General features: G+C 36.8%; 1 protein-coding gene across 1 annotated transcript in view; it reads right to left on the bottom strand.

Annotated features, from left to right (window-relative positions):
• Positions 1-14,050, bottom strand: part of pitpnc1a (phosphatidylinositol transfer protein cytoplasmic 1a) — a 68,268-nt gene that overhangs the window by 15,434 nt on the left and 38,784 nt on the right. Inside the window, exon 2 of the mRNA XM_055005390.1 lies at positions 6,906-7,054. Coding sequence (XP_054861365.1) covers positions 6,906-7,054 — 149 coding nt within the window. The remainder of the gene's footprint in view (positions 1-6,905; positions 7,055-14,050) is intronic.

Genomic DNA, 14,050 nt, shown 5'->3' with positions numbered 1-14,050 from the left:
CTTTTTAAGATCAGAAAGCTTTACTGTCATTATACTCAGTGTACCATGAAATTCCAGATGACTTTCTCCCCTTTAAAACATACGAGATAAAAATATTACGAAAATAAGAACAAAAAATAAGTAAATAGTGGGTAAAAGACGTAAATAGAAATCTTCACAAAAAATGTACATAAACTGTGCAAGTGGCAGAAAACAAAAGAACAGATACAGAGACAGAAAAAACATGGACAACCTGAAATATCAGAAGAAAAATAAGTTCAATTTCATCAAAATTTCCCTCAGTTTATCATTTCCATTACAACTTCCAGATCACAGGAGTGTCTACAAAGGAACACAACATTTAGTCACAGGTATCTGATTGATTGATTGATATATTTATTTCAAATATGTAAAGACGAGTAAACAAGAAATTAATATTATATATATGTTTATATACATACACGTACAAAACAAAATCATAGAGCAAAAGTAAATTTCCACAATTCTGGACTCAGTCTACACATTGGAAAAGGAGTGAGAAGAAGCAAACAAACACTGATCTAATCCTAGCCTTTTCCCATAAATTACTGATTGATAATTTCCAGTTTCCTAAATATTGATATAGTACACAATTTCTGTTATACATGTAAGATACAATACAAATATATACAATTATGATACTATCTCTGTCTCTCTCTCTCTATCTATATATGTATATATATATATATATATATATATATATATATATATATATATATATATATATATATATATATATATATATATATATATATATATATATATATATATATATATATATATATACAGTTGTTGTCCTTGGAATGCTAGTTGCTAGTCTAGGAATGACAGTTGTCAGTCCATTAATGCTACTTTTTGGCCACGGATGGCTAGTAACTAGCCTCGGAGTGACAGTTGTTAGCCTATGAAGGCTAGTTGTTAGCTTAAATGCCATTTCCTAAGCTAGATATTGTAATGTACACCTTTACTCAAACTAAACAGATCAGAAAGTATCTGGAACTGAACAATCTAGTATTTTAAACTACTTTAAATTTATAGTTTTACGAATTTACAGTTAATGTCTTCTCTGTATTTTTTTACACTTTGCGAAGTGGGCTGGATTGGACCCTCTGGAGGGCCGGTTTTGGCCTGCAAGCCGCATGTTTGACACCCCTGGTCCAGACGTTGAATGTGGAAATTAAACTGGTTTGGAGGCTCCTTCAGGTCCGGTCCAGACACAGCAGACTGGTGACAAGTTCTCACACTGCCTTATTTACAGGCCACACACACACACACACACACACACACACACACACACACACACACACACACACACACACACACACACACACACACACACACACACACATTCGTGCACACTGCAGCTCTAACATGATAACAGGTGGTTTGTGGGCGGAGGGAGGCTCGGCGTGCGACAGCGACCGCTCAAATTATCCATCACTTGCACTGACCTCATCTTTCTCTGCCCACACACACTCTGACACCAGCCAAGCACACACTTCTACACACACCCACACACACACTTCTACACACACTTCTACACACTCTCTCAGCACTATGAATTCCTCTTGTCGCTCGCTGACACCTCAGATTTCCCAGAGGTCCACTTACTTGTCACTTCTGACCACAGAGCTCCACCTCATCACTCTCTTGTTATTCTGCTTCGGTTTGGTCTCCTAGTTTTACTGACGGAGCTCAGTTATCTCACCAAAAACAAGACGTGGAAATGAAACTCTGGAGGAAATACTGTCAAACTACCATCCAGGGAGAACAGAAACAGAGACAAAGCTGCTGTTTTTATGCAGGAAAAACTTACTGCAAAGCAAAACACAACAAAACTAAACTGATATTCCTGAAAAACACTATTTCTCACTTTAACTTTACAAAAAAATGTGTAATTTTTGGCTCTTAAATGTTTATTAAAGGATATTTACATGTGCGAAAACTATGAAATCACCTGAAAATATAATCAAATAATACTATATTAAAAATAATCAATACTGCATAATTTTACTTTAATTAGCTGCAGAAATAGTTTGTTTTTAATGATAAAAAACATTCACCGGTGCTTATTAATATTAGATACACTGATATAAACATATTCAGTGTCTGATATTAGAGAAGAAATCAAACTTTTTAAATTCAAACACAGTAAATTTACATGAATGTATGAATAAATAAATGAATTAATTAATTAATAATAAAATATATAAAAACTAAATGAATGAATAAATAAAAAGAATGAATAAAAGAATGCATAAACAAATAAAAAAAATAAAATAAATGAATGAATAAATAAATGAATAAAAATAAAAAATAAATGTATGAATGAATGAATGAATGAATAAACAAATGTATGAATGAATGAATAAAAAATAAATAAATGAATGAATGAATGAATAAATTATTTAATAAATAAATAAGTAAAGCCAGTAGCATATGCTTGTCTCAAAGATTAAGCCATGCAAGTCATATTTAGTCAGTTAATGCATAAATAATAAATCAATAAATGCATGAATGAATGAAAAAATGAATAAATTGATGAATGAATGAATGAATGAATGAATGAATGAATGAATAGTGCTGCTAGCGTGTAAATAGGACCAAAAAACATTTATTTATTATGCTGCAGTCGCTGCACTGAAATAAAAAGTAAAAATGTTTGTCGTCTACATTTTAGTGATTTGTTTGAGTCCATTCATTAGCAGCAGTGAAACGATGCTTCCTGGTTGGATCGACACGTCCTTCAAAATATACCTGCTGTTGCAAATTAGCCAATAAAAACACGGAGACACGGCTGTTTGTGTGCGATCGCCATGGAAACGACTTCACTGACGTTAAACTCTGCAGGAATAAACTGTCGTCGATGTTCCACCTCGGTTCAGTTCTTCCAGTCAGCGAATGTTTGAGGAAGACGTTTAATTAAAGCAGCAGAAAGGAGCTGCAGAGAATCAATGAATGGAATCAGTTTGACAGAAAGTGGCGCCAGTGATGGATTCCTGCTCCTGGGTTGAATTTATCGATGCTGTTGACCAATAAACCAGCAGCGTGTGACGGAACCACAGCTGCAGAAGGAGCCACTGGTTAAAACACTACAGCAGATGAAGTCTCTAGATAATGTTTCTATCCGGTAGAATTAGGCCTCTCTGATCTGACTGTGAATATTTTCCATAACTGTCAAAATCATTTCCATTCACCTGCATAAAAGCAGCTGGATGAAACTAACAGAGATGCTCTTCTAATCACTATTTACACATCATGTTACACCCTTTGCAACCTGTTCTTCTGTTTATTCTGTGCTTCTTAACTCCTAATATTCAACTGACTGCATTTGGCAAATAAAAATGAAATCTAAAAAACATGGAGGACATCAGTAATCTAGGCGTAAAATGGACAGAAAAAGAATTAATACTTAATAATGAACAATAATAATAATGAATTATAAATAATGAATGAAAAAATTAATAAATAAAAAAAGAATACAAGAATGAATGAATAAATTAATATATGAATGAACGAAGGAAGAAATGAATGAATGAATGAATGAATGTATAAATGAATGAATGAATGAATGAATGAATATATAGATAAATGAATGAATGAACAAAGAAATGAGTGAAAGAATGAATGTATATATACATAAATAAATGCATTAATAAACCAATAAATGAATAAATAAATGACTAGATGAATGAATGAATGAATGAATGAATGAATGAATGAATGAATGAATGAATGAATGAATGAATGAATGAATGATCCAATTAATGAATAAATAAATCAATGGAGAAGTAAGTAAATAAATATATAGATAAATGAATGAATGAATAAAGAAAGAATACAAGAATGAATGAATGAATAAAATATATGAACGAACGAACAAAGAAATAAATGAATGAATGACTGAATGTATAAATAAATGAAGAAATTAATGCATTAATAAACCAATGAATGAATGAATGAATGAATATATAGATAAATGAATGAGTGAATGAATGAATAAATAAATCAATGAATACATGGATGAATAAATAAATAAATATATGAATGAAGGAATGAATTAATATATAGATAAATGAATGAATGAATGAATGACATCTTTTGCAACCCATTGTTCTGTTTATCTCTATGTTATTAACTTCTAATATTCAAACAACTGCATTTGTCCAATAAAAAATGAAATCTAAAAAACTTGGAGAGACAATTTGACAGATGTGGCAGTGGACACCAGTAATCTGCCACTAATGAGGCATAAAATGGACAGAAAAAGAATTAAATCATATTTCCAGATCACAACAGCCCCAAGTATTAGTCAGTATATAGCAGAAAATATAAATCCATTTATCTAAAAGCATTTAAATTCTCCCCCGGCACTAAATCTCTTCTTTTATTATCACTTGAAGAGAAATTAAAGAGCTGCTGAGCCGCATCAGTAATAAGTCTGAGTCTTTTCTGCTATTTCCCCTTTTTTTGCTGTGATGCTGCTGTAGTGCAGGAGGTGATATTAGGTCACATTCAGAAGAGAAATGAGAGCGAAGAGAGCAGCTAATTCAACTGTAATCCACAAAACTGAGAATTAAATACTCAATTTCACGCTTATTGAGTTTAACAAAGCTCTGAGCTGAAAAGAGCTGAAAAGAGGGAAAACACCAAATGATTCATTCCAGAAACACAACAGCAGACACTGATATTCTGTGATTATCTCTTGTTGGACTATTTCTACTGAGCTGTTTATTTCAGCAAGAAAAGCTTCCACATGTTGATCATTAATCGTGTGTTTATGGTGACGGCTAAGCAGTGAAAAGACGTCATTTTGTCTTTTCACATGGTCAGATCTCTACTGATTGATAAATGGCTAATTCAGGAGGATTCCACTGATCTACAAGCAAAATGCTTCCAGAATAAAAGGAGTTCAACTTTACCTACTTTTAGTTGCTAAAAAGGAAAAAATGAGTCAAAAGTGATGATTGGCTCAAGCTATTAAGATACAGTAAAAAGTCAAATATTGAAATTCAATATGAAGTAATGAGAGAGCGATTATTAATTAAAGGATATGTTGGTCTCTGAGCTACAAGTTCTGACTCAAAACATTTCTGCAATGTAGAAAAAATTCATCTCTGCTAGTGTTTGGATAGAAAATGTCCTCTTTGACATGTTGTACACTTTCATTTCATTAGCCACGACGATCATTGGTCTAAGTCATATGTAGCAGCTTTTATCAGTCTGCGATCATTTTTCTTTTTTTAAAAGTTATTTATACGGCCATTTTTTGACAGGTTTAGTTGAGTGGCAGACAGGAAAGTAGGGAGAAGAATGGGAGAAGACCTACAGCAGACCTACAGGGCTGTGAACTGGAATCAAACCAGGCCACTGCATCAGGGAATCCAGCCCCTGATTATGCGTCGCCCACTCGACCAGTAGAGCTATCAGCCCAGTGTGATGCTTTTATCAAATGTTCTCATATTTTTTTACCTGAGGAACCAGAGATATACAACGCAGATATTTTTGGTGAGGTAAGTATAACTGCTGTTGTGAAAAAGGCATATCATCTGTTTTTTGGATGTAAAATAGTGGATCAGGACCAGAGTTAGGCTCCACATTATTGTTGTAACACGTGCAACTAGTCTTCGTCAGTGGCTCCACAAAAAAAAACAAAATCCAGGCCTTTTGCAGTTCCAGTGATTTGGTGAGAACCAATAGATCCCAGTAGTGAAATGCTGTTTTTGTTTGGTTCCCCAGCTGCAAAAGGAATATCAAGAAAGAAAAAATGGACTGAGCAGTACCCAAATATTCCATCAGCTCTGCTCCCTGTAGCTCAGGGAGAAGAACTATCAGGTCCTGATCCTCCAGAAACCTTCTAGACTCAGATGATGAACACGATGAGGACCAGGATACAGATCATCAGCTGACCAGGCTTCATGCCACCAGACCTTCTCCTGAACCACATCTCATATCACAGACTGAACTCAATGATCTGGACAGGGACTGGGAACTGGAAGAGTAAAGCAGACCTGCTGGGCTCCAGACTGCAACAGTGGAACCTCTTCAAGAGTAATGTGATGTTTTAAGTGATGGTTGCATTTTCCTAATACATTTAGTTACAATGAGTCATGAGATTTCTTTAGTTTCATCCTTGGCAGCACTTCAGATAGAAGTATTCTTGCACACGTATATACATAATAAAACTTTGTCATTAAATATCTTGGAAACATTAGCCAATCATCAGTTTTATCATTTGTTTACCGAAGTATGTAAGATTTAACCAGTTTTATCTTGGAAGCAGACGATTTCCAAAAATGTGTATACCAGTGTTATCAGAGAGGGATGAAACAGCAGAAGGTTATAAAATCTCTCAGAGGAGATCAACCATCAAAGGTGCTTCTGTTGTTGATCAAAAGACAGATTTTAACGCATGAAGTCTTTTTTTTAAATTAAATTGAACCTACAACTAAACGCTCCTCAAAAAGAAATCTGTGTTTAGTTTCTTGAACCTTTTTCACAAACGTGAAGGATGAAAGAACTAACCGTGAATCTTTCTCTGTGCAAACAAACGATGCTGCACCTTTTCTCTGAGCTCCTCTCACTTGTCTTTTCCATGTAAACTTCCAAGGTGATCTATAATCGTTGGAGAAAGTGGCTTAAGGTGAATCAGCAGCAAACAGAATAACCAGAGGGACGGTTTGTTACATTAAAATTGGATGAGTTCTGCTTAGTTTGACATTCAGTTTGTTAAAAAAACACATTTTGTTGTTGTTTTCATACTTTATCCTCATTGATTTATTTCAGAATTGTGCTTCCACTCTATCAAATCCGATGATCCTCATGTCTGCTGATACAGAAACTGTCCAGATACTTTTCGGAGCCGTTCTAAAGTTCGTTAAACTTACTTGTTGAGGTAGATCCGTTTCTCGGTGAACTGTCCCGATCCGTGCTCCGGATCGTCGTAAGGCTCATTCTGAACCACCTCCACACCTTCCCCACGTTCACTCTGTTCATTACTGTGTTTACTGATCATGTACAGCTGCCCAATCCGGTACTGAAAGACAGAAAAACAGAGAAGATCCACATTAGATCAACCTTTCCTTTATAAAAAGTAAGACGACTAAGGTGGGCATCCAAATGGAAAAGATATAGATACTTGTAAGTAATATACATGATAATCAAACCAGAAACTCATAGAATTTGTGGATTTATAAGTACTAAAATAATATCCTTAGTGCAAAATATCAAACCTATATGATTTGGAAAACCATTAGTGAAACCAAAATCTTGCTAAAATTGTACGAAACAAATGTCAGATGTCACACAAATACAAAAATAAACATAAAATTTTAATAGAAACACACAATACCAAAAAATAAGTTATTTATGACATGTTTCATAACATCAGATGTTAAAGTTTTGCTAAGATTTTCTCAAAATCAGGTTTTTAGAAATACATTGTCCCTTAAAATTCAAAAAAATCTAAATGAAACATCTATTAAAGCATAGACTTAGACTGACCATAGTTTTCTTTTGAAATAGATACATGTGTACATATATAATGAGGATACATCTTTAAAAATGAGACATGTTGAAGTTTTGCAGGAGGAGCTGAGTAGTTGTGGCTCGGGTGCTACACGTAAAAAGAAAAAAAGCGCAAGATATATCATTACAAACTGCAGCTGCTATATGGAACACACATGGAAAACACAATGCACGTCCCTAATAAACCACACACACGTTTACTTGATGCATACTTAATTGTTATAGTTATGCTGTGTGGCAAAAGTAAGAAAGTGACCAATAAAATAAAATATCCGTGTATAAAACATAAACTTAGTATTGGAGCCAAAGTTTTTCTCTTTCTTTTCCACATGGGTAATCATGCATCTGCTGTAAAATGCTGAAGAGGCGACTTTGGATAGAAATTATATCTTCTTGGTTCCAGTCCAGCCACTGACTCAACAGTATCATTTTATAGCTTCCATAAAAATAAAGGCAGGAGGGAAAATACCAGGATTAGTGCCACAGCGGCGTCCTGACACCTGAGGACAGCCGCCACCTTTATGGAAAGCTGCAGGATTAGAATCTGTCTGCTGCGTAGCGACAACAGCTTCCCATCAGGTCATGACAACAATAGTAACAGGAACCCACTCCCACGGCCCACGGTGACACATCAGTCAGCACCCACAATCCTTCACTCAGCGCTCACTGACCCACTTGGCCCGATCATGGTGTCACTTTTGGTCGCTCTGACGGCTCAACTCTGGTGTCACACGGCAACTATTTTCCAAACATTTATAAAACGACAAGCGCCGGAGCGGGAATGCTCCAGGACGGAGATTTCCGACTGCTCCGGGCCTATTTCCGGGCCGGGGAACCCGATACAGCCCCGATGGCGGGTTATGGAGCTCTGCAGGAATGCCGAGGGGTCACGAAGGACTCAACACACACACAGAGCTCCTACCAAGTATAGCTACGCTAAGCTAATGGAAAAAGTGGACCAGGACCGCCTGGGATGTTGACTTGTGACTCCACATCCAGCCACAAAAAGCAAGCAAGGAATGGACTGAAGGGAAACGTGATAGCGCCGTGGAAAAAAAAAACAAAACAGACCAGCCAACAAGCTCTGACTTTCTATATCACAATGCCAAATTTTTCCATCTGCCGGCCACGAGAGGAAAGCAGCGAGCCGTGACAGAGAATTCCCAGCTGGAATGAGGACGGTTCTGGCTGCACAGCTGCTGGAGTCTGGCACAGTTTATCTGCTGCAATGACACAGTCAGAGTCAAAATAGAGAAAGAACCGGCATCTAGCTGCACACAAACACAACAGTCTGCTCACATTTAGAGCTTCATCACAACTGATTCATCAAGTTCAATCAAGGAAATGATGGATTGATCCAAACTGCCTCTGGTTCCAGCTTCAAAAATAGAGCAGAATAGAACAGAAATACTTTATTGATACTGAACTACAGTAGTAAAACAGTTGAAAAATATCAATATAATATAAATAGAACAGAAAAAATTATACAAAATACAAAATGCACAACAAAATGAAAAATATACTATGTATAAAAAATGCACTAAATTGAAAAATGCAATAAAAATATACAGTGAAAGTCCTGAAAACAGAAATGCAACGTTTTTTTTTGGTTAAGGTCTTGCATAAACATGAAACTTGAGAATGGATGCCAGTCAGTCATGAAAAATGGGCCAAAAAATGTAGGAATTTCACAATTTTAATGTGAATTTTATAATGAAACTAATAAAAACCAACATAAATATGACATGTTTTTGTATGTGATGATGTTGCAGTTTAATCTAATCGTATAAACAATATTATATGCGTAAACTGCAATGATATTCAATAGGAGATTTGCAATAAATATGAAAATAAATAGATAATTTATATATTTCCACGCAAATTACAGTCTCTTCCTAAACCTAACCAAGTTGCTCTGCAGAGTAAATGAAAGCTAAGAGTGACTGACAACACAACAAATATAGAAATGAATACAGAAAAAAATGGTCCCACATCTATTCAGACTTTTTTGGGTTTAAAGTCTTGCAGAAATGTGAAACTTGAGAATGGAAGCCAGTCAACAGTAAAAAAATGGGCCAAAAAAATGCAGGAAATTCACAATTTTAATGCAAATTTTATTGTGAAACTAATACCAACCAACGTAAATACGACATATTTTGGCATTAGACTGTGTTGTGGTTTGACTGAACTGTATAAACATCGTAATTAGTGTAAAATTGCAATGACATTTAATAGGAGATGTGCAACAAATACAAAAACACATATTTTATGAACAGCATCCTTATAGAGGAGATCTACCAATGACAGCCATTTCCCCAAAACAACAACCCATTTTTGTCACCGTGTTTGCAAAATTTTGTCATGACATTATTCATGCAGCTTGTGTAATTAACAGCTCTGACATCCTGACGGTGAAAGAAAGACGAAGGCAGCTGCTGCACGGATCAAAAGATTCCTCTTTGAGCTGCAGCTTCCAAGCAAAAAAGAAAAGTGGCTGAGGAAACATGAATCTGTGCGCTGGATGAAAAGCATCAAGGCAGAGTGGCCACTCGAGAGGACCTCTGATGACTCTGATGGCCAGCAGCAGCAGCAGCATATTAACATTAAGCACCATCTTTTCTGGCCCTCTCGGCTAATTCAAGGTTCAGGAATATTGTGTAAACAGACCGGTCATTGTGCGTCTCTTCCTACCTGCCTGAAAGCTGCAGCTGATCAATGAGAGGCTGCCTTCATTGTTGTCTTTGGAAATCTAATGACCAGAAGAGCAGAAGTGGCTCTCGCTCAGCGGAGAGTGTTCATGAATAATCTCTTATTAGGAAAAATACGACGTCTCGTAAGCTCAGGTGCATTTTCTCCTCCACTGTTTGATTTATCTGCTGTCTTCCCTTTATTTCTCTTTATCCTCACTGCACCTTCACACCTTTTACTTCCTGAACTCTGAATCTCACTTACATTCAAATGTTGCTCCGAGCTCTCAGCTTGCCACAAACAACAACCAAGAAAAGCACTCAGAGGGTGCAGTCCTCCTCCAAGGCTGCTCATTCCCCCGTATGGCATTGTCAGAAATGCAGCATTTGTTTATTACTTATTGATGATCAGAAATCACGTCACCATAGAATGTGTCCATTTAACATAAATGTACTAACAAATAAAATTACCCTGTGCTGAGCACAGGTGTGTGTTATGCATGTGTACGTTATGTACGGATAAATATGTAGCGGGTGATGGGAATTGATGGAACTCAGAAACACCCCCACAATTTAATCAGTTGTTCCTTGGATTATTTCTGATGGATAAGTCCTGATAAGTTCTCAGCGGTGGATTTGTAGTAGGATCACAATCATGTGATCATCAGCAGGCAGCTGATGCAGTGTTCACTTGTTGTCATGATTACAGTGGCGCCGTGCCGCTATCTCGCAATGATACAGAAATCTTTAACAAATCCGTGGATCCAGACTATAAGCTGCATCACTGCCAAAATCTAAACACTTAGTCCTTCTGTCACTTCTGACCTTCCCTGAAAATTTCATCGAAATCTGTTAGTCCGTTTTTGAGTAATGTTGCCAACAGACAGACAGACAGACAGACAGACAGACAGACAGACAGACAGACAGACAGACAGACAGACAGACAGACAGACAGACAGAGGCAACTTTCCAGCAACCATCACTCCTGTGTTCTAATGCTACATTGTGTTAGCTAATGGTGTTGAAAGGCTCATTGATGATTAGAAAACCCTTGTGCAGTTATGTTAGCACATGGATAAAAGTGGGAGTTTTCATGGAAAACAGGAAATTGTCTGGATGACCCCAAACTTTTGAACGGTGGTGTATATTTCTTGGATTTTTTTTTTTACCACTAACAGGCAAGGAACCATTCATGGTAACTTCACTGACCTTGATTTTTAATATGAAAATTTTCAAAAATGTCACAAAAGTGAAAAAGTCTTGTTATGTTTAAAGCCTTCATTTTCAGACTTTAAACGTTGAATCATATTTCACCGACACTGTAGTGATTTCATGGTTCATATGACAGACATCAACTGACAGATAGGTTATGTCTGTTTGGTTTTCAGACAGTTGACGGAGTTTCTGAATCGTATTTAGTATTTTCTTTTTTTTAAAAATATTTGTAACCAGATGTACTGAAGAATTTTACATAATTATGCAGAAACAGCTATATAAAGAAAGATAGAATAGGCTTGAGATGGAGAAAGAGGAGGAGGGCTGCAAAATTAAAGTAAAAACAAACAATGTGTAAAATTTAAGAGAAATATGCTTGTTTGGTTTTTTACACTGCGGTTCTTGAAAACATATAGGATGTAATTGTTGATTCCTGAGCTTTCGAGATGCTGGTCGTGGATTTTATTACATTTGGACGGTCAGTTGTTCCTTCTTGCTTCTGGTGTTTGGTTGCAGTTGTGGATTAGGACCAAAATGTCAAACTTTTTGCTTCAACAAAGAGACGATAAATGAAAAGACATTATGACAGAGTCGCCCACACAGAGGAATAAATGAATCCTGATCTCTGGGAGTTAACGCTGAATGCACAACAACAACAAAAACCTGACAATGCATTCAAGAAACACGCTCCAACACACACCACTGAGTCACCGTGGCTTCAGATGTGCAACCTAAAGCAGCGTTTTAAAGCATCAAGCCAGGTTGGACTCCTTCTGGCTCTCTGTTCTCACACAGCAGCAGGTGGCGGGGAGCTGTGGTCATTGTGCTGCAGCCGGGGAGTGTGTTACTGCGAGCATAAGATAAGAATCCTGACACACTCGCACACACTAGACAATGCCGGGTTGGCTGCTGAGATGTAATTAAAATTCAACCACAGACAGAGTAATTACTGCTCAGAGTGCTCGCCGTTCGTGGATAAACGACTGCGCTGCTGCCGCTCGGATAAATAGCTTCTGCGTTTTGATGTCATTGTGCACTCGGTGTGTGTTTGTGCACGTGTAAATGACAGACCAAATACTGCTCACACAAAGTACATCAATACGTCTGTAATCGTTGCGTGATCTTTTACTGCAGTTACAGTGTGCAAAGGAAAGAGTTATTCCTGACAAAACATCATTATTTGTCACCCATTGTGTTCTCTTATCTGCCGTATGGTGGATGAATTATTAAACATCAGGGGTCACATACAGATAAAAACACGTCACAGCAGATGCACACAAATTTCCTGAATCTAAATGAAGTTGACATATTATACATTAATGTTCACATGAACAGCTCACATATCTATAACTTTTGGTGGCAAAAAACCCCAAAACTATCTCCAAATCTTGCAGCAGATGAAGCACAGAAACACAAACTACATTTTGCCTTCAGGCTGAACTTCCATTTCCTTCCTAACTTTACAGAAACCCCGTTGGTTTCTGGCATCGCTGCAAACAGGGAGCTGCTACATATCGTACATCAAATCACAGAAGTCTATTAAAAATATCATCAGGAGGCCAGTTGCAGGGCTGCACGTGCTCCTACACTGCTGCTGTAAATGACATTTTGCTGCTTCAGGCTTGTGGGAGTCCCACAGAGGACATCTGCTGTAAGACATGGAACCAGGACCAAAGCACGGAGTGAGGAGATTGTAGCGGACATCAGCGTGACAATCCTGCACATGTCCAGTTCAGCGAATAGAGGGAAGTTAAAGCAAAAGAGACAGCAGCAGAGCAAGTGGAAAAAGAGGGGGAGTAGAAATGTTTGTGCGTTATCTTTTTAGAGAGTAAATCTGTGGAAATAATGCTGACTACACATGTAGACAATGTCATAACCGAAAATATTATTCAGCTGCATAATTACACAGAAATCCTTCTCAAAAAGTATGAGAGCAGAAAGGAAATTTTAAATATTTCATACAGTTTTTATTGCAGAGATTGTGTGTTACGGCTCAGCAAGAAGCTAAAAAATGACAAATATAAAGAAAATATTCTTAAATCAACTTCCTGTCTGAGCTCAGTTTTCACCTCAATTCAAAGCAGGGACACTATGTAAGGAAAACCTGCAAACATGAGGATTGCTGCAAATTCTTATGTGTCCTTCAGATCTCCAACAGTTCAGTATGTATCTGTGGGCTCAGTGTGTCTTTAAAGTTCAATATGATCCATTAAACACCTTTAGATGTTACTTTACAAAGAGAAACAGCTCAAAGCCAAAGTTTGCATTGACGTGACTGACTTTATTGGCAGCTTTCATGTTTTCTCTTGCAAGTCTTTCAGAGAACTGAGAGATATTACAGCAAAGAGCCGACTAAAGAAGATCAGGAAGGACGTCTTACTGCTCTGAAAAGTGAGTCAATCCCCATAGACCCTCGTGTTAAAATGCACAACTTTACAGCAAAAACAAACATGTTTATAGCCTGAAACAACAAACAAATGTAGTCTTTATAGGTCATTTTTCAGCTCATGATAATTGTATGGGAGGTGATCTTTTATTTAACCCACCTATTTATATTGTATGAAGGCTCAAAGTTATGCATAATTAATGCATGACTGCTTTGA

This window comes from Amphiprion ocellaris, chromosome 19 (assembly GCF_022539595.1).
Source record: "Amphiprion ocellaris isolate individual 3 ecotype Okinawa chromosome 19, ASM2253959v1, whole genome shotgun sequence".
NCBI classification, from domain to species: Eukaryota; Metazoa; Chordata; class Actinopteri; family Pomacentridae; genus Amphiprion; species Amphiprion ocellaris.
The sequence above is the reverse complement of the archived record's forward strand: the minus strand, read 5'-3'. Positions and strand labels throughout refer to the sequence as shown.